Raw genomic sequence first — 25,144 nt, forward strand, 5'->3', positions numbered from 1 at the left:
TACTCGATTTTACAACGCATTTCGTGAAATGCATGTAAACGGTGAAAATTGGACCTTTGACCTGACCTGTGACGTCATCGGTTGGACCGAGGTCAATGAATAGGGTCACAAGGTAGTCATACTTTATGTCATTCATTATTGATCACCCTGTATGCATCATGGCGAGATCAATGGGACACTGACATATTGTTCTTCGCAAGCTAAAAATTGTGCAATGCTACTTCTCGGAAGTACAAAATGCACGAATAAATTGGACTGTATATTGCTTTGATTGGAGCCCACAAAACATTCTACCGTCCATTGGTAGGTAAAATCACATACAACGCTTTATCAATGCACACATTTATGAACGAATGCCAGCGCAAAGGATGCCACATCTTCAAAAAATCTGCGGTGGCATGAGCTAATTAGATGCTCGTTCGCAAGACTCCATGCGTATACAAAAGTCATAAGCATAAAATCATTTGTGAATCTGCATCTCTAAACAAAACACGCAATCATTAATCGGATATAAAAGCAATTACACTTCTTAATCAATCACTTATTGACGCACAACTAGGCACAAAAATATTTTCATATATAATAACAGCTGCCTTGTCGATACTATACTCCCTCACACGCAGCAAATCCATCTCACTCCCCAAATAGGCCCGATCATTGACCCTCTGTACGGTGGACATGCTGCATCATTGCCATTCGGGAAAGCTCCGAATATAACCGGGTCGCAATAAACGGTTACACAGCGCGTTCTGCTCATCGTTCGAGCGTAATGCCCCAGCAAAACACGCCAGGAAATCCCATAAACATATGCAGACAAATGGCAATACGCCGCGATGGAAGCAAATATACGACATGAAGCAATGATTTCCGTCCTGTAGCGTATTGGCCACCGACTGGTAATGCGAGCACCGATTATCGTACCATCTAGTCACGCAACAAACACTGTGGCTAAACGGAATACACGGCTAAACAGCGATGCGACGGTCGGCCCCGTCCCTGCTTCACGGAGCAACGACGAGGCACTAACCAAACAGCCCACTCGCAGGCCCTGGACGCTCGCGAGCCTTGCTGCAATAATCACTGGGCGTGTAGCTCATTTCCGATGTCTGAAACACTGTAAGTATAGCTGGCTTCTTTTAAGCACTGGTGTCGGGCTGGAATGTGAACGTCATGCGTTCTGCTAGAATGGAATACTATGTTCGGCTCCGCACCCATTGTCGAACGTCTAGCAGAAACGCATTGGCTTTTTTTAATTAAAAATAGGTTGAGAGTTAAAACTACATAGTAAATTCCTGTTCGATTTCTAGCTGGAAGAGGTCGTATCGGCGCGACATTTCACCTGTTTCGGGTTTAGAGCGACATCTCTGTACCGACTGCATCCTTCTCGTAAAGACACCTCGGTTCCCTTCCGGTCAGCGGATCGCATCAGTTCCGTTCAGTGTGACACCAGTTCCGTTTAGTGTGACACCAGCTCCGTTCAGTGTGACACCAGTTCCGTTCAGTGTGACACCAGTTCCGTTCAGTGTGACACCAGTTCCGTTTAGTGTGACACCAGCTCCGTTCAGTGTGACACCAGTTCCGTTCAGTGTGACACCAGTTCCGTTTAGTGTGACACCAGCTCCGTTCAGTGTGACCTCTCCTTCACCCGCTTAGTGTGACACCTTGGTCATCAGGTCCACGTGGCGGGCGCCGCCGCCGAGCCGCACATACAGTCGGTACCAGCCGGGCTGGTTGACCCGGTAGGCCACCTGATGGTAGTCACAGCCCAGGTCACGCAGCTCCACCCGAGTGACGGAATCGGTGCGCTGACTGTAGAGCCGCACCCCCATCGGAGCCTGGTCGGCGTGCGGCACCAGAATCTGACGGAAAGAATCACAGGGTAAGGCATGGTGCTTTTCTGGGTATCAGCTGGCAAACTGTCACAAAGATACAAGATACTCTGTAATAGCAGAGCGATTCACAACAGGTCCCTCATCATGGCCTCTGAATGATTGATAAGTTAAATACATTTTTGATCATGTACACGCGGTTTATCGGCACTGTACAATGTAAAAATCAACGCCACCTGCGAGGATGCAATGCAGGTAGCACACGGAGACACCATGACATATGAAAGGTCCCAACACCGCGCCGCTGAGCCGGTGCCGGACGCGTTGGGGTGGACGTTTTGGCCGGGGCTGTCGTATGGGCGACCCAGGCCCGGATCCGCAGTTCGCCTACTGACAGAACCGTTTGTGGTACCGGCGATGACCGTCTATATGTGGAGCCAACTCCCATTGGAGCGGACGACCGGACTGTCTGTCAGCTACCCGATTGGACCAATTTCGGACGGGGAGGGACGGCCGGCGGGCGGACGGAACAATAAATGGCAGAGGACTGTGACAGTGGTCACATAATTGGTCAGTGGTTCCCTTTTAGTGCAGGTGTTTATTTCAGCCGCACGTACAGTCGGCATAACACAACAGCTCCTGTATGTTACAACTAATAACATTGTTGTACGTTTTCATAAATCATGGCTATCTTTCTGCCTGGTTCAAACGCCAACCTTTAGCGGATCCAATCAATGGTCGACCGGAGGTGAGAGACGTCACGGGTAGAACAACCATTGCCGGAAAATATTGGGAGAAGTTGGCACGGCCCGGCGGTGGAACGGACGCCGCTCGCCGCCGTTAGAACGGAGCACGGCGCAAAGTTGCGCGACCTTCCAGCCGCCGGGGGTCCCTCACCCCAGGTGCTGTGGCCTCCCACACACGTGTAGGGGAGGTGGTGTCTGTCTCCCGGGCCGGATAGTCTCATGCTCTACACATAAGTCGGCATTTTCGGGTACATTGTGCGCGTACATGGGATCGGGAACTGATGGATTAGGGTCTCCTTGCGACACCGTGTCCGTCGCCTAACGATTGGGTTTGCTGAAACGGAACGCAATTAAGTGTGGATACGATGCATGTTGTCATACTATAGGTGAATATTAGGTAATATGTAAAATGTTTCTTCGTACCATCTTTCCAAGAGGTTAGTATTTGTCGCAAACGAAGAAAGATCAAGCGATGAACACATTAGACGTTGAGACGCAGGCGCTGCCTACGGCATTTTAACCCGGCAGTTGCTGGGGTATATCGCCACCCACCGTTTGCTGGGGGGGGGACGTTAAACGCCCCCAGCCGATAACTCGAGAACCAATAGGCGCAGCGAAACGCACGAGGGGGCAAACGAAAGAACGCGACGAGACGCTTCAGTTGAGTACTTTAAAGTTGAATTTTGAGGTCACAGGTCGGGTCAAGGTCAGGTCAAACACCTGAAATCGGGCTTTCAGTAGCATGGACTTCAGGACTTCGCAATGGGCGCCTCTCGTCATAAAATCTGCCAAAACGGTGCGCAATCCATCAAATAAGGCCTACAAGAGTGGCAGCTCCATGTAGGGGTCAGTCATGCATAGGTCAGGGTCAAGGTCAGGTCAACCGGGTAGGCACATATCTCCGAAAATCAAAACTGATATTCGCAGCCTGTGACACATGTTTTATGGGTAATTTGGGGCGTAGAACACGATGGTCACATTCATTTTATCATATGTGTACGTGTTTGGCTAAAAAAGTTACATTTAAGAAATGTATGTATCATGGTCGTGAAGTAGTCACGAGAAATTGCCAAGATTCAGTTCAAGATTTTGGAAAATTCGGAACGATAATCAATAATCGAAGATAGCCATTTGATTGTTCGTGGTATTGGCAGTTTAATGGCGTTTACGCTATGTCTGTATGTCTATTTTGTGATTTTATATGATTTTTTGAACATATGCCGTTTTTGGTCGAAAACTCAGAAATCATGACGTCACTAAAACCTCGATATCTCAAAAAATTTCCGACCGATATTTTTGAAACTTTGTCACAACAAACTTCAATCAATTCTCTACAGGTACCCAAAATTTGGTGCGCCTGCGGCGCGCCGTTTTTATGGCCCGTTTCTATGGCCCGGCGAAAAAAGTGGGGGCGTTTAACGCCCCCCCCCCCCCCAGCAACTCGCGGGTTAACTAAAAAAGATGCAAACTTCGACTCAGACCACGACACGGGCGCATTGCCAGCACCAGCCCGACTTGTCTTATGTGCTGGTGCCATTATCACTGCCACTCATTCCGACAATATCTTGCCGACATGCAGTATGTGTTATCGCCACTCATCAGGCACTAGCTCGTCCGACAATTAAGTCCCAGAGGAAGCATTACGTAAAATAACTGCCGTCAAAAACGTCTATTAAATGTTATCATAACTCCTTACATCTGTACTCGTAATCTTCATTTCCTTTCACTTTCGCTATTCACAAAATGCATTGCCACGCTGCTGAGTGACGGCACCTTTCTGACGTCCGCCGACGATATGTTGATCAGGCATTTGAGCTCCTCTCTGAGCGCTAGTTTCGGCGCATAGCGCTCGGTAATTGGCTGCCTCCGCCAGCTGATACGCTCTGAGACGGCTGAGCCAGCGCTGGGAGGGATAACGATGAGGAAAAGAACTAATTTTCATCGGATTGTTCAAAGCACCACGCCACCTCCGTTCCATACAGCTGCTTGAAGATGAAAGAGCCAGTTCTACTTTACTGGTGCGTTTGAAAGATGCTGTAATAATTTTTATCTTTTTAGCATAACCGATATTTTGATGCGAGAGTTATGCAACGATTGGACCGTCAAAAACACCATCACGCTGTAAAGCTATGCTTCGCACAATACACAAAGTGACGATGTTCCCATGTGGAATAGGAATCAGCAATCATATCTTCGGTGATCGAGCGCGGCTCGTTAGCGAGGTGGGGGCGGCATGCTCGTTGGGGTGGGGGTGGCGGGATCTGCTGGGGCGGAGGGGGCGGGGGGAAGTCCTGGGCGGGGACGGCGAGGTGTCCTGGGCAGGGGCGGCGGAATGGGGACAGAGCGGGTCGCCGGGGCCTATCCATTACAACCGGCGCCGCACTGGCCAGTCGGTCCCCGGCCAATAAGGCCCGATTGAATCCAAGACATCCGTCTAATATGTATGCTCACGGAACTGGCGCCATATGATGAGCTATCGGGTTCGGCACGGGGCCATTTCGGGGAGTCGTTAGGCTAACGACCGCCGGTCTGCGGCACACCGCGAAGACGGGTCCGGGCGAACGGGTGATGAACAGTTTGGTCGCAGAGGGAGAGACTGTACGAGGGGGTAGCGTGGGCAGGGAACCTCTCAGAACCAGTCTGCCAATCGAGGAAAGCATTCACACACGTGGGTCCCAACGGATGACATCGAGTGTTGCTGGTCGGTCAGGTGATATGCTGGTTTTGAAGAGACGTGTTGATTAGACGAGAGGATTCTGATCACTCCCCTTTGTACCACTGCCATACACATACACAAATGATAATCTCTCTCTCTCTCTCTCTCTCTCTCTCTCTCTCTCTCTCTCTCTCTCTCTCTCTCTCTCTCTCTCTCTCTCTCTCTCTCTCTCTCTCTCTCTCTCTCTCTCTCTCTCTCTCTCTCTCTCTCTCTCTCTCTCTCTCTCTCTCTCTCTCTCTTCTCTCTCTCTCTCTCTCTCTCTCTCTCTCTCTCTCTCTCTCTCTCTCTCTCTCTCTCTCTCTTTCTCTCTCTCTCCGCATCTTTCGATCATCACTCTCATCTAAAGACATCGGACCGGAAATTAAAAGGAAATAAGAGATGTCTTGACATCTGTCTCGTATCCAGAAAACGCTTTCCGAATAGCCGAATGACACAATTAGGTCGATCTGCATGTATTCCGGAAAGAGAGTGAAAAGCCGTTCAGATGACCTACCAGATCTGAAGGTATGCCAGTTGACCTGGCAATAAACATATCCAGCCATTTAACAGGGTGACGACTGCGTTTCGCGAATAGAAACTAAAATGTAAGTTCCTGATTTCCATTCGAGTAGAATCGATCAAAATGTTGTCTGTTGATACGATTTTTTGCCATTTCATATTCAGTGTTCTCTTCGGCTTGATGAAATCCTGATGATGTCATTTACCTATGGTCATTACGGCCAAATTGAGGTAATAAAGTTCTTCATGCTTTGAGTATTTATCCTGCACTGATCATGTAAGGAATCGGAAATGAGGTGTGTGTACTGTGAGTGTGAAGTACTGTGCATGTTACTGTGGCCTAATTGTGTTCCCACAAAAAGCTGATAGAGCTGATAGAGAGCACTAGAGAATGTTTTACATGCCGTGCAACCTTTTTAACTTTAATCAACTGGTCAATGGCCAAACCTAGTCCCTTCCATCATATTGATCTGGGATAAATTATCGTACTTTGTTCATAAAAAGTGCACTATTCAACTGCACGGATATAATAAACTACATTAGTTTTGACATGTAATAGGTCAAACATTTTAATTGGGGGACTTAAATTAATTACAACTTTAAAGCCTACGACGCAAAGAGAAACACTAAGGCCGGAGCACTACGAGAACACATAGAGATCGAGTTCCCTCCGCCCACCTGGGTACGTTATCGTACCACAAGATCAGGAGAGGAAGGACAGGCTGCTCTCAACTGACCTGGAACCGGTTGACGGCGTTGACCTTGCCCTGGCACATGCCGGGCCCGAACACCACGATGCCGTCGTCTCTGTGTCTGGCCAGCTCGGCGGTGCTGGCAATACTAGTGGCCAGGCTGGTCTGCGAGAGCGCCCCTCCGGACGCCCGCCGACGCCGCAGCTGCCGCACCTGGTCCAGCAGGGTGGCCGCGCCGCCGGCACCCTCGGCGCTCACCAGAGGCGAGCTGGCCGAGCGGTTCAGCGACCGCGTGCCGCGCTCCGGCTCGGTGAAGAGGTCTGTCAGAGGCGGCCGCCGGTCGGAGGCGCTGGCGTCCAGGCGCGGCAGCGAGCGGTTGTAGCCGCGGTCGGGCACCAGGGCGTCGTCCAGCATGTCCATGTCGTCGCCGGCGGTGATGTCGCCGTCCTGCAGGCCCTCGAAGTAGCGCCGGATGGCGTCCAGCTTCGCCTGATGATCGCCGTCTTCAAGTTCGTCCAGAGCGCGGGACGAGAGATCTCGCTCCTCCAGGGTGACGAATTCAGACGACGCAGGCGGAGAGTCGTGACCGGTGGGTCCTTGGGGTGAGAGTGACCCTTCAGGCTGTCTTGAGACACTTGGACTACGCTCTTTCGCCGGGGCGGAGTCCACGGCGTCTTCACCCTTGTCAGCCTTCTCTGGCTGGTGTAGAGTGGCAGCGCTGCGACTCCGCTCTTTGACTGAGTCCGGCGCAGCGGAAAGCCCGGCTCTGGGTGACGCAGACGAGGTTCCATTGAGCCCCACCGTACTTCGGCTGCGATGTTTGATCGATCCGGAGTCTACGGCGTCCCAGGAAGGCTTCTCATCGCCTTCTCGGTGGTTCAGGTTGACTGTGCTACGACTACGCTCCTTCACAGACTCTGGGGCGACCGACAGCTCAGCTCCGAGCCCACCCGATGGCGCTCGGTGAAGGGCAGCAGTGCTGCGACTGCGTTCTTTCAGAGTTGGCTCCTCCAGACGACTGCTTCGGCCCGTCGTCGAAGGCGCAGTCACGTTCATCATGCTCTTGAAGCGGCGGGAGTCCCGGAGCGTTTCGTCTCGTCCCGGTGCCCTGGCTGCTGCTGCGTCCATCTGCTCAAACATGGCGCGAAGGCGACCGACTTTGCCCGGCTCGGCTACCGGCTGTTTCACTGTGGGGTGGGAGGGGGATAGGTTAGCAGACGCTGGCACCCTCCATCCGGCCTTGATCAGCAATGAACAGGGTGCACTCCATGAGGGAAGAGAGCAATAAGATCAATTATCGTTAAACTATGTGTATCATTAGGTGAAAAAAGAGCACGAAACAGCCGGTAAAACCTTATACATTGTCAAAATTGATAAGTAGTTAGGAAAGCATTGGCCAAATTAGATAGTAGATACACGCGATAAATGGTTACATAATGCAGATAGAAACTGCCGATCTCATCCCATTAGGGCGTGCATCAATGTGACATATTTAGTCAGCAGTTACTTGTTATCTGACTACAATGATCAGCAGCTTTTTCTATCAAGTCAGCTCCATAGCCAGATAGGCCGGTACTTTACGTAATTGGCTATTGATACACTTTTTAACCCCCGTATTGAAATACCCACCTTTGGACACGATGTCTGTGGTGCTTCCAAGAAGCTTTTGTTTTCGCTCCTCTAAGTTGGCATTATGTGGCGGCGTCACCTTCCGAAGCTCTTTATGCGCTGCTGAGCTACCGTTTTCATACGCTAGCCGCTTTTTCTTCACATCAGCTAGTGGAGGCTGGGAATGTAAGTGAGGCACCGTGGATTTATCGACCTCTTTGCTCCTGCCGTTCCAATGAAAGCTCTTCTCCCCGTCGCCTATGTCCGGTGTTAGATCTCTCAGCTCTGGCAGGTAGGTGAGACTGCTGTCGTCCTCACTGTTCCTGACACACCGCAGGGCCACCAGCTCCTGACGAGCGTTCGGTGGTGACCTCGGTGTCAGGTACACGGTGGTCTTCGACCCCAGGTCACTCTCCGCGGTGTTCTTCCTGACACTTTCCGGAGATTGGGGCGGTGGCATGATGGTGTAGTTCTCCAAGTTGAGCCACTTCCTGTCCGTCTGCCTCGGAGGGGTAACTCGGGTCTCGGAGCCATGCAAGTGCGCCTCGTTCGGTCGAATGATGCATGTGATGTTGAACTTCCCCACCTGACGATCGACCGACGCTCTCCTCCACACCGCTGGCACCGGCTCCCGGACAAAGGCCGGCAGCGACTCACTTAGGGTGTCCTCCGGACGCATAAGATCCGGGCAAGTGTTGTCCGCGTCACCATCTTTCTCCACTGGGCTTGGCAACTCGGGGTCAATGTAACAGAGAGAAGCCTGGTACGTTTCGTCCTCCGTCTTATCGCGTATGGTCTTCTCGCTGGGCTTGTCCAGGTCTTCGCTGTTCTTCTCGACTTTGCTTTGATTGTCATCGATCGGGAGTTCTGGCACGACATTGACTAGAATGGCCTCAAAGGCACCTTCAACGCCACTCACAGGTGGCTGCTCGGACACGTTTGTGTCGACACATGGCTCATCTTCGATCAGTCGAGCGGGCTCTGCACGAACGATCCCAGCCTCCTCTTTGGCGATCACTTGAGGTGCCTCAACAGAGGACGATCCTGAGGGAGCGTCTTCTGGCTTCGTGGCAGTCTCCGGGTCACTCTGCTTGGCGTTGCTCGCAGCTTCGGGTTGTTGCGGCTCTGAATGCAACTCTTGGAGTCTTTTTGACACATCAGCTGTTGGAGTCGGATACAAGCCCGCACTGATGGCGGAGTCCCACATGTTCACCCACTCCGACACAGGCTGGCCACGCTCGCCCTCTACTGGCTCCTCCTTACTGATCGTTTCTGGCGTTGGGCCATGGAGGTTTGATGACTCGTGTTGGGTTAATTCGGGGTCACGTGTCTTCTCGTTAACGATGTGCGGTGCAGCCTGTGTTTCGTCTACCGTTTCCGGTACGATAACCCAATCTTCTAAACCGTTTTGATCAGAAGTAGGCAAGGCATCGTCTTTCATTTGATCAGCGTCGTTTTTGCCGTCTATGCTCTCATGAATGGCGCTTGATGGGGCATTTCGATCAAGACTACCTATCTCACTGTCCTCAAGTACTTTTTCGACGATTTCCAGAATTTCTTCATCGCGCGACGTTTGTAGGGGTAATCTGGACGTTGGTGGTGGCGCCAATGGCAGCTTTGGATGAGGCTCATCCGTAGCTTCTTTTACGTCAGGAACAGACGACACATCCTTCCTCTTCTTCGCCTCATTTTCTGAGTCCGATGATCTTGAATCGGATGAACTTGAATCACTAGACTTAGATGATTCTGATGTTTTGTGGGGTCTCGATGGATGTCCTTTTTCACTTCCACTTGTCTTAGCTTGGGAGCCCTCTTTATCTGAGCTCGAGGATACACTACTCCCACTTCTGTTCACCTTTTCCTTCTTTTCGGTTGACTTTTTGACTTCGGTGTCATCTGATGAAGACCCATGTGATTTTTTCTTTCTACGATCATGTGTATGTGAGTTTTTCACATCGTCTTCTGAGGACGAAGAGCTAGAGCTGGTGGATGATGATGACTTGGATGCTTCCTTCTCCGGCTTAGCATTCTCATCACTCGACGATGAAGATGATGAAGAGCTCGTCCCGCTAGAGCTGCTCGTTTTCGTTGGCTTTCTTTTGTCTTTCAGGTCAGGCGCAGTTTCTTCCTTATCGCTGCTCGATGGTTTCCTTCCCTCCTTTTCAACGGAATTTCTACGATGGGATTTGGTAGCGCCTTCGTCAGAACTTGAGTCACTAGAAGTACTAATAGCAACTTTGTCGCCGACTTCTGCAGTTGCCAACGTATCACTTTTTCTATGCTGCCTCTTTTCGTGTGAATCGCTGGAACTTGACGAGCTCGAACGTTTCTGTTTTTCTTTTTTTACTGCAACTGGTTGTTTTGAAGCACTGTCCTTTCGCTTATCTATCTTATGTTTCCTAGCGCTGCTATCAGAGGACGAGCTGGAACTTTTCCTGGACGTCTTTCTCCTTTTTCGGTTTTCATCAGAATCAGATGATGAGCTGGTGCTGCTAGACGAGGCTCTACTTTTTCGTTCGGTTTCTTTTTTGGGCGTCTTCTTCTCTTTCTCACAATCTTGAGATTTATCGGTTTTGGCTTTGTTTTCTTCTGAATCCGAAGACGAGCTTGAGCTACTGGAGACAGCAGCGGGGGAATGTTTTTCGTCCATTGCTGATAAGTGTTGTTCCAATGAAACCTCGACGACATTGTCTCCAACTGGCAAGCTCTCCATCTCTTTGTTTCCTTGGTTGACATTTGTCAACGTTTCTGGCACGATTAGTTCAGCTACCTTAGGAGGCTTCTCTTCCTTCATGACATCAGTGACATTTTCCATGTTCTCAAGAACCTCGGAGGGAATTCCAGATGGCGGCAATGCTGTTCTTACTTCAACCAAACAAGGCAAGACAGCTGACGTCACTTCGACCTGTGGCCGTATCCGTGTTCTTTGCTGGCCGACAGACGACTTACTGCGTTCTTGCATGTCTTGTAGTCGGTATCGTGAATCACGAGGTGTTTCAAAGTTGGAGTATTGGTCACTATACTTTCTGCTTGGCTTGGTTGAAGCTGGCAGAGAAGATGGTGCTGCTGGTTTCAAACTTTCTTGTGTCTCTGTTTTGTTGTCAAAACTTTCTGCAATAGTTTTTGGCGTTTCCGACAGACACTCTGGACTTTGGAACAATGAAATTTCCTCTTTCGGAACAGAAACAGGAAGCTGACTGATGTCATCAAGAGGTGTCGGGATGTGCTGGGGAGTTTGGTCAAGCTCGGACTTTGTCACCTCTGTAAGGATTTCTTCCTGACTTTCATTTTCATTTGGGACAATTTTCGTAACCAGGATAGCAAGGGAATCATCTTGGCTTTCGGGAACACTATTCCGCTCCCCTTCATCACAAGAGGAAGCTACCTCTACAGTGGTGCGCTCTTTCTTTCCGAAGGTCCCATCGTCAATGCCGTTTTCAGCTTCCATTTCAGCGTTTACGACTTCAGTCGCAGGAGGTGACTGTCTCTCAACAGCTTGAGTCGGTTCTACTTTGTCGATGCCAATTATTACCTCGTGCGCTTCTTGGTCTTCAGAATCTGAAGAAGGGAATTCCTCCGCAACTGCAAACTGGGAAGCCATGTGCGTCTCTAGCACGACAGAGGTCTCTGGTTCGGGACTTTTGCCAGATTCTCCAGCTGGTTTGTCGACTTCCTTCATGATATCAACTTCAATATCCAACGAGACAGTTGACGGTTCATCTTCCTGTTTCACCATGTCCTGCTTTTCATTATGCTCTGCACTATCCCTTCGGTGATCGTCAACGGACGATTCACTGGAGTGACTTGAGCTCGATGTGTTTGACACCGTTGGGTCTTCTGTCTTGACATCATTTTTCTTTTCATTGCTACCTTCTTTCTTCACTACGTTCTTGTCTTCGTGAGAGGCAGAACTAGGTTTTTCGGGAATGATGGCATCGCATAGGTCTTCGATGACATTAGGTGTCTTTTCTGGGCTGAGTTTTTCATCCTGCTCAGCAGATGTTTCACTGGAAGATGAAGAGCTAGATGCGCGAACAATTTTTTCATGTGCTGCTTCTGACGTTTTCGCTTTGATGGAGTCCTCAGAGTCGTCAGACGGACTGCTGGAGCTACTTGTGTCAGATGTCCTAGACTTCTTTCTCCATTGCTTTCCCGTTTGATCGTCTACGGCGAAGGTCGGAAGGTTTGTTTCTTTCGTTTGGTACTCATTGTCTGAAAAGGACTGGTTTGGTTCAGAGGTCTCTTTACTTTGCTGGGTCTCTTCTTCACTTTTTGGGGAGCTCGTTTCATTTGTACTGGGTAAGGGTGAATCTTGCATGTCATTCTTCCCCGCATCGACTTGCTGTTCCTCAGCGCTGTCTTCAAGCACTTCTGATTTGGGCATGGGAGCAGCAGGCTGATTCTCCGTCTTCTGTTCGTCGCACCTCACAATGACGTCTTCTTTCGATGTGGGCACTAGGTCAGATATCGGTGCATCCACGTTCATCTTTCCACCTTTTTCACCGTCACTGCCAGAAGAACTAGACTCACTGGAAGTAGACGAGCGCCGCTCCAGTGCATCGTCTTTTCCCAACGGCGCATTTTCTTGCGTTACATCAGTCACAATCTTCTCAACTATGACTGGGGAGTCTTGTATCTCTCCTTGTGTGGTGAGGTGCACTGGGCTACGTGACTCGTTCACGACATTGCTCACCAGACCAACTACATCGAAATCCAATTCTTGATCTACATCGATCGGTACTTCGACTTCATCTCCTGTCTTGTTTTCACCGAGGGAATCGCCCGGAGTGGTGTCTCGTATCACAGGTGTTTCGGTACATGTGCCGGTCTTCTGGGTCTCTTCTTGAACACCAATTTCCTCACTGATAGATGATGACTCAGAGTCTGATCTACCTTTCGATTTTGGTTCATCTGGTCGTATGTGAGCGCAACTGGGAAGGACAGTAACCGTCATTGGTCTTTCTTGCGTTTCAGCATCGTCTTCGACATCTGATCGTGACCGGACAAGCTGTTGGCCAAGGGATATGTCAACAGACACTTCGATGTTTTTGATGGCCTCTGTTTCAGGAGCAGTTTCTTGAGCACTGTCACCTGTCTCTGCAAGAATGTTGACTTTTACTTCCAAAGTTTCAGCGCTCGAAGGGACATACTTGTCTTTGACTTCGGTGTCGTTTTCAGCTGCTTTGTTTTCGCTGACATCACTTGTGGTCGCTAGCTCTAAGGAAGGTAATTTGACTTGACTCTCGATATCGTCAGCCACGCTGGAAGACGGTTGTTCATTGACGCAAACCTCTAACTTGATTTGGTTGCGATCGTCAGAAATATCGTCAGTGTGTGGCATGTCATCCTGCTTTTCAGTCATTGCTGCGTTTTCACGAGACCTATCCAACGGTTTTCCTTCATCTTCCGACGTGGAGCTTGAGATACTTGAAGACGATCTCAGCTTGACTTGCTCTTCCAGCATCGACTCTTTCTCAGCATTGCTTCCTTGACAAGCCGATTTGGTTTCACTGTGGCTTGACGTCCTGGCTGGTGATAGCTCTCTCTTCTTGCTTTTCTCCTTTTCATTTGCATAGTTCCCACATGTAACATTATCCTCTGCCGACGATGAACTGTCTTTTGAGTTTGCCGGCTTAGGTGATGTGTGCCTTTTTCTCGTTTCTTCATCTGAAGTTGAACTGGACCCTTTAGGACTCGCTGACTTCATATTGCTTTTGTCTTTCTTTGCGTCTTTTTGCTCAACACTGCTGTCATCGGAAGACGAACTTGAGCTACTCGAGGTGGCCTGTCCTGACTGAGCTTTCTTCTTTTGCGATGTGCTCTTATTTCTTTTGCTGCCATCTGAAGATGAACTGGAGCTTGCTGAGCGAGACGTGTTTTTCTTTTTCTTCAAGGCTTTGTTTTGAGCTTTGTCATCATCTGTAGACGAGCTAGAGCTAGTGGATGTCGTTGAGCTGGATTTTGACTTATTTTTCCGCTTCACCTCAGTTGTAGCAGCATTGTCATCTGAAGATGAACTGGAACTTTTAGAGCTCTGTTTTTTAAGCTTAGCCTTTTCCTCCTTCGAGAAGCCTTCCCGATCACTATCGGCATTGAAGATGTGTCGGCACTTTCAGAGCACTTTGGTTTCACCGTCGCATTTCTTTGCTGCGTCGTGTTACCCTTACCTTCTCTGTCATCTGAGCATGAACTGGAGCTCCTGGAGGTTGCCCGCTTTGGCATTGCTTTGTCTTTCATTGAGCGCTTCTTGTCACATTTGCCTTCATCTGAGGACGAGCTACTGGAAGATTTAGAACTCGACTTTGCTTCTTCTTTCTTTGTCGCTGCTTCAACCGCAGCGTCCTTGTCATCTGAAGAAGAATTGGAGCTTCTAGAACTTCGAGATGTTGTCTTTCTCGAGTCCTTCTTCGGTAATTTCTTTTCAGTACTACTGTCATCTGAAGACGAACTTGAGGTACTGGAATCTGAAGTGTTTGGCCTATCTTTCTCTTCCTGGAGTGCTTCACCTTTCTTGTTGTTATCTGAAGATGAGGTGGAGCTTTTACGACTCTCAGGCTTTGACGCTGGTTTGTCTTCCTTTGATGCTTCCTTTTGGGAGCCGTTGTGGTCTAACGATGAGCCACTGCTACTAGATGACACCGATCGAGACTTTGACGCTCTTTTTTCGGATCCACTCGATGTTTTTGACCTTTCACTGACATCGTCTTTCTTTGAGGCTCCTTTCTCAGCACTGCTTTCATGTTTGTCGGTGTCCGAACTGCTAGAGCTGGTCTCCTTTTTCTTTTGCTGTAACTTTTCCGCCTTAGCCTTGCTGTCATCTGATGATGAGCTTGAGCTTCCGGAGCTTGTCAACTTTGGTTTTGCCTTGTCCTTCTTTCGACTTTGTTTAGTAACGCTGCTGTCATCTGATGAAGAACTAGAACCACTCGACCTCTTCCGCCTCTTCTTCTTTTTCTTCTTCTTGTTCTGTGATGCGTTCTTTGTTGCTTCGTTTTTGTCTGAAGATGATGTTGAGCTCTCAGAGCCCTCTGAATTAGATTTGGTCTTTTTCTTTGCACTGGTGTCTTCCAAAGGAACACAAGGGTGTCCTTGACCAGAAGCAGTTGATGATGGAACAGTCTTCTCTTTCTGTAACGCTTCATTAGCATCATCGCCTTCCGATGGTGAGCTGGATTCATCGTGGCCTACACGCTTTGGAATTCCCTCTTCTTTGTGCTCTTTGACAGCTCCGTCATTTGTGTCGAGCTTGGGTTCGTTCTTGTCATCAGACTTCACCGCTGCTTTCGAAGCACTGCTTTTCCCATCATCTGGACGAGGAGCTAGACTCGTCCGAAGTTTTCTGTGACTTTTTTCTCTGACCGTCAGACATGTGAGCGGCTTCTTCATCCGAGTCAGAGCTGCTTGTTGACATAGACAGTATTATATTTTTCTGTAATAGCCTGCTTCGATCTATCACATGTGAGAGTGTTGCTTTGTCCTCAGACTGTTCTTCATTTGCTGGAGTCTCAACTGATGGCTGCCTGTTGCCGTTGGGCTGTTCAAATGGCTCGGCAGGTGTTTTGTCTGCTGCTGACTGAACATCTTTGTCGTTCATGGGGGTAATATTTGTATCACTCTGCAGTGGAAGTTGGCTCTCCGTCTGCTCTTCATTATCTTCGCATACCTTCTCGAGAACCTCAAGTTCTTTTTTTTGATTCCGAGAGAGGTGCGTGAATCCAGTCAGCTGGCTCATCAATGGAATCCTGAATGACGAGCTTCGGATGCGGATCAAATTTTTCCTCTGTTTTTGAGTCCTCGGGCTTTACGACTGGAACTTCAATGACGTCGATTTTTTCAATGAAGCTGATCTTGCGATTCTTTTCGTGTTTCACGGCCGCCTCTGTTTTCTCATTGCTGTGATCACTCTGATCAAGAACTTTTTCATCAGGAAGCCTCTCTGCTGCAACAACTTGCACTGCAGCGACGTCGACAGCGGCAGCGGAATGCTTTTCTTCGTCTGAAACATCTTTGTCCAGTGCAAAGTTTAGAGGATGTTCGTTGCGCTCAATGCAAGAATCTTTAGGAACCGGACTTTCAAGGTCTCCGCTGCTACTTCTTGATCGAGAGTGTCGAAGTCTGCTCTCCTTTCGGGAAAGTTTGCGCTTTTGCTGAATTTTCACCTCTCTTTTCGATTCAGAGTGGGAACGTCTGTGACGGCGACCAGCTCGTCGAACGTGTTGCGTCGATAGAGTGGCGGCGACGGTGTATACTCGTGCACGGGAGACATCGGCGTGAACAGCTCTTCGGCCTCTTCATCCGCTTCATCAGCCTCTGCGTTATCAAATGTGTCTGCCACCACCACACGCTCTTGCCAGCTGATCTTCCGAGACGGTTTTGGAGTTGTCGGTTTATCACTGTGAACTGGAATCGTATCCTTCCCTGTGTGATTGTCGTCCTGTGCGTTCACCGGAGAAACTTTGGTGGGCATGATCTGACTTTCAAGCGCCTCGTTCACCTGCCTCGCGAGAACTGGTTCGGTTTGATTTTCACTGTGTTGCGCTTCATGGTTGCTTGCGGGCTCAGCATTTACTGCCAATTCAGCTGAATTTTCACTGACATGGTTTATCTCTGGTTGCGAGTCCTTGTCATGAATTTGAACGTCTGGTATGTCATCTGGCGAGTCACTAGGCTCGGGTGATACTTGTGATGCATCTGGCATCACCACCTCCTCCACGTCCTCAGTCTTTTCCGCCGCAGATGCATTGATTTCGGCCAATTCGTTAGGCTTGCCGTCCGGATGATTTGGTTCGTTATGCTCGTTAGGTGTTTGTGCGGACTGGTCGGCGTCACCACCAGCGTCCACTGACGCCAGAGCCGCCTCCGCAGCCGACACCACTGCCGCCACCAGGGCGGCGGCCGTTTGTTCTAAACTACGCTGCTTTGGCTCTGACACCTGTCTGGGAGAGACAGCCGCTGCAGCTTCCGGAAATTCACCTGTCGGTATGGTGGTGGTGGTGGCGGCATCCTTTGAAGCTGCAGCGCCGGGACTTTCTGGCTCCGCTAACGGATCCTGCTCTGCATTCGGATCGGAGCTTACCTTGTCACCGGAATGGGGTGCGGGGGTTGGTAGGGTGTCTGGCTGATCAGACAGCTGTTCAATTGGTGTAGACGGCTTCCTGTCTTCATTTTGATTGTTTTCCTGATTCTCACTCTTTTCGCCTTCCTTCTGTTCTTCGAGAATAGGACTGTTGGGTGTGACGTTATCAGGGTGAACGTCATCAGCCGTTGGTACGAGCACGTCTACAGACATCTCCTGAACGGTGGAGAGAAGACGAAGAGGCGGCGTGCGGCGAGTAGGAGATGGTACTGCCTCAGTCCGTGCTGTAGCCTGGTTTGCTTCTATTACCTCTGTCAGCGGCTCTTTCATTTCTTCTTTCTCTTCTAGCTCTCTCACTTCTTTTGCTGCCGGCTCTCCTATTTCTTCAGGTGACTCTGTCGTGCTCCCTTCTGATGATTCTCCTTTTCCCTCTGCTGCTGAGCCCACGACGTCTTCTATCACTTCAGCAACCTCTGCGTCCACCACTGTTTTTTGCGATGCATTCAACGGGATTTGCTGCAGTGCCTTTTCAATTGTCTCGCTCACAATATTCTTTGCTCTTTCAACTACTTCTGTCGCTACCTCTGGTGCCTCCACCACTGATTCACTAGCTGCTTCATCCTCAGGCTCCTTTTCCTCCGCTACGAGCGGCTCACCGGCCGTCTCTACAGAACACTCCTCCAGTGGCTGTTCCACAGCTTCTGCAGCCGATATCTTGTCTGAATCCTTGACAGAATCTTCTACTACTTTCTCAGCCCTTTCATCTGCCGGCTCACTCTCAGACTGTGTCATCGACAGTTTCTGTACCTGTTCATCTAATGATGACTCAACTGTCTCGTCTTGTTCCTTCTCTTCTGGTCCAGCAGGGCCCTCGACTTCTTTTCCTGCTGCCTCAGTCGCTTCTTCCTCCGCCGCCTTCACAGCCGCTTCTGACACTTTCGCCTTCACTGCCTCTACCACTGCCTCTGCTACTGAGTCTGGCTCTGGCTGTTTGACCGTTTCTACTACAGTTGCCTTTATTTTCTCCCGCTGGCTCGTCCGCTACCCTCTCCGAATGTTCCTTGCCATCCTCTATCACTGAATCCTTCACTGGTTTTTCTGAAAGCTCCTTTATTGGTTCTGTCACTGATTCCAGTCCGGCATCTACTAGCTTTTCCACTTCTTTGGCAACTTCTTCCTTCACTTCATCTTTCTCTGACTTCTTGTCTGAATCGTCCACTGTACCCTCTTTTCCTCGTTCTCTCCACGTACACCCTGAAGGGACTGCCCTCCACGTGCTGTCCACCGCTGACGATGCTGAGGGAGAGCCAGCCGGCCGCCGGCGGCTGGTACCACAGGTTCACCGTCCGGCCGGTCACCTGGTACCCCACCGGGATGTTGGACCTCGGCCGGCCGCTGCTGGAGACGGGCGCCGGCGCCTCGTCCTCCAGACTCCTGCGGGCCGGCGAGCGCGGCGTCAGTCGCTGACTGAAGTAGTCGCCCGTCTCGGAGCGCATCTCCACCAGCAGGTCGAGCCGGGCGGCCTGCGGCAGCCGGACAGCGAACTGCGCCGGCTGGCCGGTGTGGGCGCCGTCAGACCGGTGCCAGCTGCCGCCGCTGGCGGCTCGGCCATGTCGGCGGGGGTCTCCGGAGGGTGTTCGGGCTCCCCTCGCCGTTCGGCGGCCTCGCGCAGGGCGGCCACGTAGGCAGCCAGTCGGTCCTCGTCGCACCCAGAGATGACGTCCGTCACGGTCAGCGTCTGCCGGCACACGGGCGGAGATGTGGGATTTTAATAACATGGCGACTGTTCTTGTTTGATCCCATGCTTACAAATCTTTTTACATGTTTTGGGTTGATTCTGGGAGCGACTTCTATTGGGGTCGGATCAAAACTTGTGTAGCGTCAGATAAAAAAAAAAAAACAGTACATGATGCATGGAGTCCCTGACTGACATTGGGATGTACAAAGGACGTTGTGCATAAATATTTTAAACTATTGTTGTGTCAGCTTCCTTATCATTCATTTTGAAAGTGATGATGGATGGCGAGTGCTATTGGGTGGCGAACAGCGTCATTGTTGATGGTAAAACTGCAGCATTGTGCAATTTGTTTCACGTTAATTGAGCTGTAATTGACCAGGCAGACCTTCTTGGGCACTGCTGTGTTGAAGGACTTCCCTGAGATTCGCTTGAATGATTAAATTGACTCGCAATCCTAATATTAAGAGCATATATTGTGATGGTAGTGCACCGTTTGTGCGTGATAGAGTGGTAAAATGGTGTGAGAAGTCGGTAGATGAGTGGTAGCAATCAGTAACAGATACGGGATACCTGAGAGTAGCTAGGTATAACTCGTTTAGTGAGGTACAATAACTTGCAAGCGGTCAGGAGTGATTTTTTACCCATTCACCATCCGATAATTCTTCCGAATGTGTGCAAAAAAGATAGTACGTAATTCGCACCGCATAGGACTGATTCTTTTTCATTCATTTTTCCCCAAATGGCACAGTTGTGCTCATTTACAACAGGACTGCTGCTCCTTCTCCATCCCTAGGTATAACGATAACGAATGACGTGACGAAACTAGATGCCCCTATTACGAAACCACTGCAAGATGCCGTTCACCCGAAAGCAAGTACATAAAGTTATCTATTGACTTGCAAAAGTGGACCCTATTGCCAATCATTACCTTTAGTTGTATTGCGCAACTGTACCTATGTCTTGAAATCCTTTTAGAATGCCTTCGAAAAGTATTCCTATTTACTTCCGTACATGAGCAGTAGACGACACTTCATGACTCGTTAATAACTTTTTATATAGCTGTCATGTTTTTTTTTAAAGAGATGAATGAAAATGATGAGTGGGTTGACTTTGAAATTTGAATTTCAACTTTACGGTTGAAAAAAGTTTGAATTTCTACATACAGTTTATATCACTATTGGCTTTAGATTGCTTGATTGATTAGATTGCTTTAGATTGCAATCACCTTGTATTGCTTTACTTGATTCAGTTGTCAGTCCGTCGATATCTGCAATTTTATACCGCCATTCTCTAGTACGCAGTAGTAAATCACGTACACAGGGCGGTGCGACGCCATGTCTCCCATTGGGGGAGAAGCTTTACTGCAATTGGTTACATTACTAAAACTAATGGCTTCTAACGGGTGAATATTGCACATGCACCGATATCAGTTTCTCAGTGGATCCGTCTCGAATGGTTCTTTACGGCGGTACTGTCACAGAGGCGCACTAGCACAGCGGTCGACATATTTTAATGATTATACAGAGGTGGCCAATGACTTCTAGCAAGAAAACGAGACGATCACACTTGGTGGGATCCGAGAATCTAGACTCTCAGGTCACCGGAGCCTGCTGGCAGTGCTTTCAATTAAAATGACGCTTTTCTTTCAAAATTATGCTTGCGATCAGATCCAGTAATCAGTATGGCACTGCCCAAGCATGAAATGAAACTGACACAGTTTGCTCTTGCGTGAAAGATATCTGTGGATTTCCTGAAAATAGCTACAAGAGACTGAAAATCCGCTGGATGGAGCAAATTACAATTACACTTAACAGCGTAGTTAGACTGTAGGCTCACTTCTGCTTCCCAGTAAGACACATTCGTATTCAATACGCGCACCAATGATCTCGGTCCGTCAACACTCGTTACCTATTTCTGGCACACAATCCACCACCCTCTGCGCCCCTCTCACTGACTGCACTGCCCCTCGCGCTGCACTACCGGCGCTGTGTAGCACATCACGTGCCCTTCTGAATGCCTCATTGACGTTGAGCACGGGCCGGTCTGCGGTGACCTCCGGCCGACCGGTGACACTCGGGTGGCCGGTTACCAGGCGGTCCACCAGGCGCCGAAGGGCCACGCCGTCCCGCCAGCCGGCGCCAAAGTCGTGCACGGGTTGGTCGGGCAGCTGAGTGCGTACCCACTCCAGCAGCTGGTGTCTGTCGCCACCCGGCTGATCTGTGAGGCGAGAGAAGGAAGACGGACCCGGTCAGAAAATGCTGTGGGTACGGGTAGTTATATTGAGAACGGTTACTTTGCCAGGTAAGACAGTCTTCGAAGGAGGTGCTATACGTATAGTCCACAGCAGAAGTAATGTGGGGTTTGAGTCATGGGTATGTTCTGCTTCTGAAGCTTAGGAATGATTAGCCAGACTACAATGCAACTTTGAATGTAGCTTATATGTATCGTCACCCTTGCAGCTGCAATTTTAGCTATTGACATCTTCTTTTCGATCACTCCGCATTAAACAATCGCCAGTCAAAGCCAATCGTTGAGATTGGTAAAACCCTACATTACTTAAGCGGTGGGCTGTACATGCCGCTATGAATCATGTTAGAGATCAAGCTTAAAAATTCATCGAATATAAAGGTCCCCGAAAGCACGAGTACGGCATAATCTTTTAAGCACATCGGCTTCCTTCTGGAGACCGATACTGATATTGATAACCTTAGTTGACGTCATTTTTTACCTAAAGCGAAAGACGATAAATATATTTTCAACTGAACTTTTCACAAGTTTTCGAATGCTGTTGGTGTTCCCTTGCCACGTCATTTTGTCCGTTTTTATGTCTAAAGGGGGGGGGGGCGAGAATTAATTATCTTCGTCATTCCAAACTTGGCTTAAAGCTGATCCTTCTGTGTGCTTTTTATTGCCTACATTTATCGTTAAGCCTCTTTATATTATATGTTGGCCATTTCTACAAAACTAACTATATGGATTCTTTCCCGCTCGGCTTACCATATCACCTTATCGTGAATATCTAGGAAAAGATGAATTTCCTGGAGACAAACATAGAAATTCACTGTGTATTCGTGGCCTCCCATCAAAGAGTATTCACATAATTTAATTAAATCAAACATTCTGAAGGATGAATTGCAAAAAAGTGCATAACAGGGTAAATATGCAGGGCACGCAAAGCGTTCGCTGCACCAAATCCAACAAAGCGAGCCGCTCGCAGAGACCGCAAGCACAAGGCCATTTCACATGGGTGCGATAATACCCGGTCTCCAGCTTCGCCCGTGCAATTGCAGTTGTACTGCCAGCGTGAACTGTTCAATGGCAGCGCGGTTAAGGAATTGAGACTCGTTTCCCGCGGAAACTTCCTCGTTTTGTAAGTGCCGGCCGAATGAAGTGCACTCAGCACCCCAACACTCGAGAGCACTTTGCTAAACTAAAAATGCGCTCGGCTACTTCATTCTCCGGTGTGTTCTCACCCGGGAATAGAACAAGTACCCGATACTCAGCGTGTTTGATGCTTTATCTGAATGACAGCAGTTAGTAAAACGTCACGTACTGGAGCGTTTTACCAATACAGAGACCATGCAATTTTTAGCGTCAAGCATTGGCTTTAACCCGGCCGGGCCCGGGGGGTAATCCCAACCACCGCAGCCCGGGGGGGAGGCGTTTTTCGCCCCCCCCCCTGTCTAACTCCGTAAATAAGGGAGCTACGGAAACAAAAGCGATACCAAACGAAAGGTCCTTACGAGACGATTCTAAAGCACCTAAAATTGTTGACCTCAGGTCAATTTTCAAGGTCAGAGGTCAAGGTCAAAGGCAAAAACCGGTTTTGCCGGTCCCGTAGCTCAGTTGGTTAGAGCGTTGGACTCCGCGTGGTGAGAGCACGCGTTCCCGGTTATGACAGTCCGGGTTCGAAGCGCGACGGGCGCTCGACATTTATGGGCCTCCTGACAGGTATGGTTGCGGTTGGTGGCAGGCCGTAGCCAGGCGAAGTCAGTGAGGGGACCGGCCGTGCACGGCTTTGTGCGCACGTTAAACTTTGGACTCTAAATTCTGCCATAGAATCGGAATTGCGCGATCGGAGGGTAGAGGGCAGGGTCATCGCAACAAGCTTCGCTTAGCGGTGGCTCTGTCCTTGTGAATCCTTCCCATCAAAAGGTTCGGACTAAATTTATAAAAAAAACGGCACATGTGTAGTGATCTCAAAGTAAGCCTTCTAGAGGACGGAAGGCTGCATCAAACCGGCAAAATTGGGTGTCAAACAAAAGAAGAGAATTTGAGGATTCCGAAACTGTGCTCAAAATCAAAGGTCAAGGTCAAGGTCACGCTCAAAATTGACCTCAAACTTGGCACTTTTTCGCACATCTTGCGTGCTAACTTCCAAGATGTTTTGAAATGTTTTGAGGCTTATCAGTTCCCTATTTGTGGTTCATCTTACATTACAAGGCTGCTCAAAGGTCAAGGTCACAGAAGAGTATCCCTGCTAGAGGCTATTTCACTAATTCAAGTTAGTTATAATAAATAAGACAATTTTGCCATCCGGAAGCTCTAAATGAAGGCTGAGAGGAAAATAGATGCCAGATTCGTGATCAGCGGATACAAATCCATCATAAACGACCTTTCATGTGTCAAGGTCAACCAGAGTTCATTCGAGGTCACATGAGGTCAACATAAAATTTGACCTTTTCCGAACAAAATATATATCATTCGACGCGGCTTGACAAGGAGAATGCGATGGTACCACTGCCGTAGCTCTAGGACCATTTTTGTCGAAGTTATTTGCGAAAAACTAAACCACATTTCGGGGTCGTTGACCTGACCTCTGACCTCAGGTCACCAAAACTATTTTTCTATTTTTCTCTAGGTCAAACGCTACACAACCGTGCTCGTAATTTGTCTTTATCTCTAAAACTCTATTTTAGTAGCTATTTGAAGTTTGCGTCTGTGACGCCGAAGTTTGCCGTGCAGGGTCTAGAAAAATGGACCTTGTGACGTCATCAAGGGAGCTAGGTCCAATTTTTTTACTTCAGAAGATGTCAAATTGATGGGAGAAAAGGTACTGAAAGTTTCGCTTTCCTATCCCTAAGCGTTCGGGAGCTATCGCAAATATTCGCCAGGGGGGGCGAAAAACGCCCCCCCCCGGGCCCGCGAGGGTTAATAGTGAATGCTAGCTGTGCAGAACTGTGCTAGTAATCTGTTTGCATAAGTCGAAGCATATGTACATTTTTCTGCACTGCCGGTTAGAAAGCTAGGTATGCTACCTTAGTTTAGACATTGAGTGTTACGAAAATAAAGTGTTATAAAAATGATTTGCCCACCTATATAGAGCCCATATACCTATTCCTGGTTTAATTTGTTTTGCCGAGCCCACCTTCTCACTTATTGAAATTAAGCACCTTCTACGTTCCACGGCTACATGAGTAGTGAGTACAAGGCTTGTAATAGGCTCAAAGAAGCTAATCATGATTTCAATTCTGCAATTTCCTTTTTTGGCCACATAGAGCAGCATGTGTGCTTTAACCCGCGCCCCACTGGGGTCTGTGTATAACACGCCCTACTGGGGGGGGGGGGGGCTATTCATAGCCCCCCCTCCTAACTCCGAAACTACTGGGCCGATCGTCAAAATTCAAACGGCGTCTGATAGCCCCGGAAAAACTGTCGAGCGAAACCTAATTTCATTGACCTCGAGGTCACCGATGACGTCACAGGTCAGGTCAAAGTAAAAATTATTAGCACTTTGGCTTGTTCACATTTTGGGCTCTGGCCGCCGTCTTACAAGTCAGATCAGGCTCATTTTTGGTTTCCACACTCGTGAACAGATGCTCTAGATACCTTGAGGGTACCAAACTTGTACTTTGATTTTCAGGTCAGGGTCAGGTCATCACAGGTCACGAAAATATTATATCATGCGTCGGTCACGTGACACATGTTTTATGGTCCATTTAGGCCATAGATTTCGAATTTGATGTCGTCTGTGTCATTCAAGGTCATTTTGAGTCGAAATTAGCTTAGGTCAGGTCACTTTCAGGTCAAAAAAGGTCAAATTTTGAAGTTGAAATTTTTCAACAAAAAAGGTGTCTATTGGATGCAGTTTGAGCTCAGGAACACGATGGTGCCATTTATATTGGTGTACGATGCCAAATACGTACTGAAAAATTGATTTGAAAAATTAAAGGTAGTGTGCCACCTTTGAAAGATTTCCCATTTTATTTTTCCTAGGATAAGAAGCTTCTGTTTTTACCAA

The 25,144-nt window shown here is 48.9% G+C and overlaps 3 protein-coding genes across 4 annotated transcripts; all 3 read right to left on the bottom strand.

The window, feature by feature from the left end:
• Nucleotides 1-246: 246 nt before the first annotated feature.
• On the bottom strand, nt 247-13,796 carry LOC122370819 (serine-rich adhesin for platelets-like). Of its 2 annotated transcripts, XM_043346751.1 has the most exons (4): nt 8,111-13,796; nt 6,527-7,668; nt 1,616-1,859; nt 247-1,552 (listed from the first exon to the last, which is right to left on the bottom strand). In XM_043346751.1, the coding sequence occupies exons 1-3, from the start codon at nt 13,794-13,796 to the stop codon at nt 1,650-1,652; spliced, it is 7,038 nt and encodes a 2,345-aa protein (XP_043202686.1). In that variant the 3' UTR covers nt 247-1,552; nt 1,616-1,649. The 2 variants fall into 2 exon arrangements, with proteins under 2 accessions (XP_043202686.1, XP_043202685.1); XM_043346750.1 differs by having other exon boundaries at nt 247-1,859.
• Nucleotides 13,584-15,475, bottom strand: LOC122370821 (nucleolar protein dao-5-like). Its single transcript, XM_043346752.1, has one exon. It carries the CDS (start codon nt 15,473-15,475, stop codon nt 14,069-14,071), a length of 1,407 nt encoding a protein of 468 aa, XP_043202687.1. The 3' UTR covers nt 13,584-14,068.
• Nucleotides 15,476-16,244: 769 nt separating this feature from the next.
• On the bottom strand, nt 16,245-21,120 carry LOC122370822 (muscle M-line assembly protein unc-89-like; the record flags this gene model as incomplete). The annotated part of the gene is made up of 5 exons (XM_043346753.1): nt 16,245-16,448; nt 16,686-18,152; nt 18,365-18,688; nt 18,724-18,903; nt 20,855-21,120. Coding segments are annotated over 5 exons (2,441 nt in total), but the record flags the coding sequence as incomplete, so codon positions are not given.
• Between the last annotated feature and the right edge of the window lie 4,024 nt (nt 21,121-25,144).

This window comes from Amphibalanus amphitrite, unplaced genomic scaffold, assembly GCF_019059575.1.
Source record: "Amphibalanus amphitrite isolate SeventyFive unplaced genomic scaffold, NRLGWU_Aamphi_draft 001171F_arrow, whole genome shotgun sequence".
Lineage (NCBI taxonomy): Eukaryota > Metazoa > Arthropoda > Thecostraca > Balanomorpha > Balanidae > Amphibalanus > Amphibalanus amphitrite.

Coding starts and splice junctions, on each gene's coding strand:
- LOC122370821 (XM_043346752.1), bottom strand. CDS start 15,475: ATGAAGAAGCCGCTCACATGTCTGACGGTCAGAGAAAAAAGTCACAGA.
- LOC122370819 (XM_043346751.1), bottom strand. CDS start 13,796: ATGAAGTCAGCGAGTCCTAAAGGGTCCAGTTCAACTTCAGATGAAGAA. Junction 7,669..8,110: donor CACAGACATCGTGTCCAAAG/GTGGGTATTTCA, acceptor CCCACCCCACAG/TGAAACAGCCGGTAGCCGAG. Junction 1,860..6,526: donor ACGCCGTCAACCGGTTCCAG/GTCAGTTGAGAG, acceptor TCTTTCCGTCAG/ATTCTGGTGCCGCACGCCGA.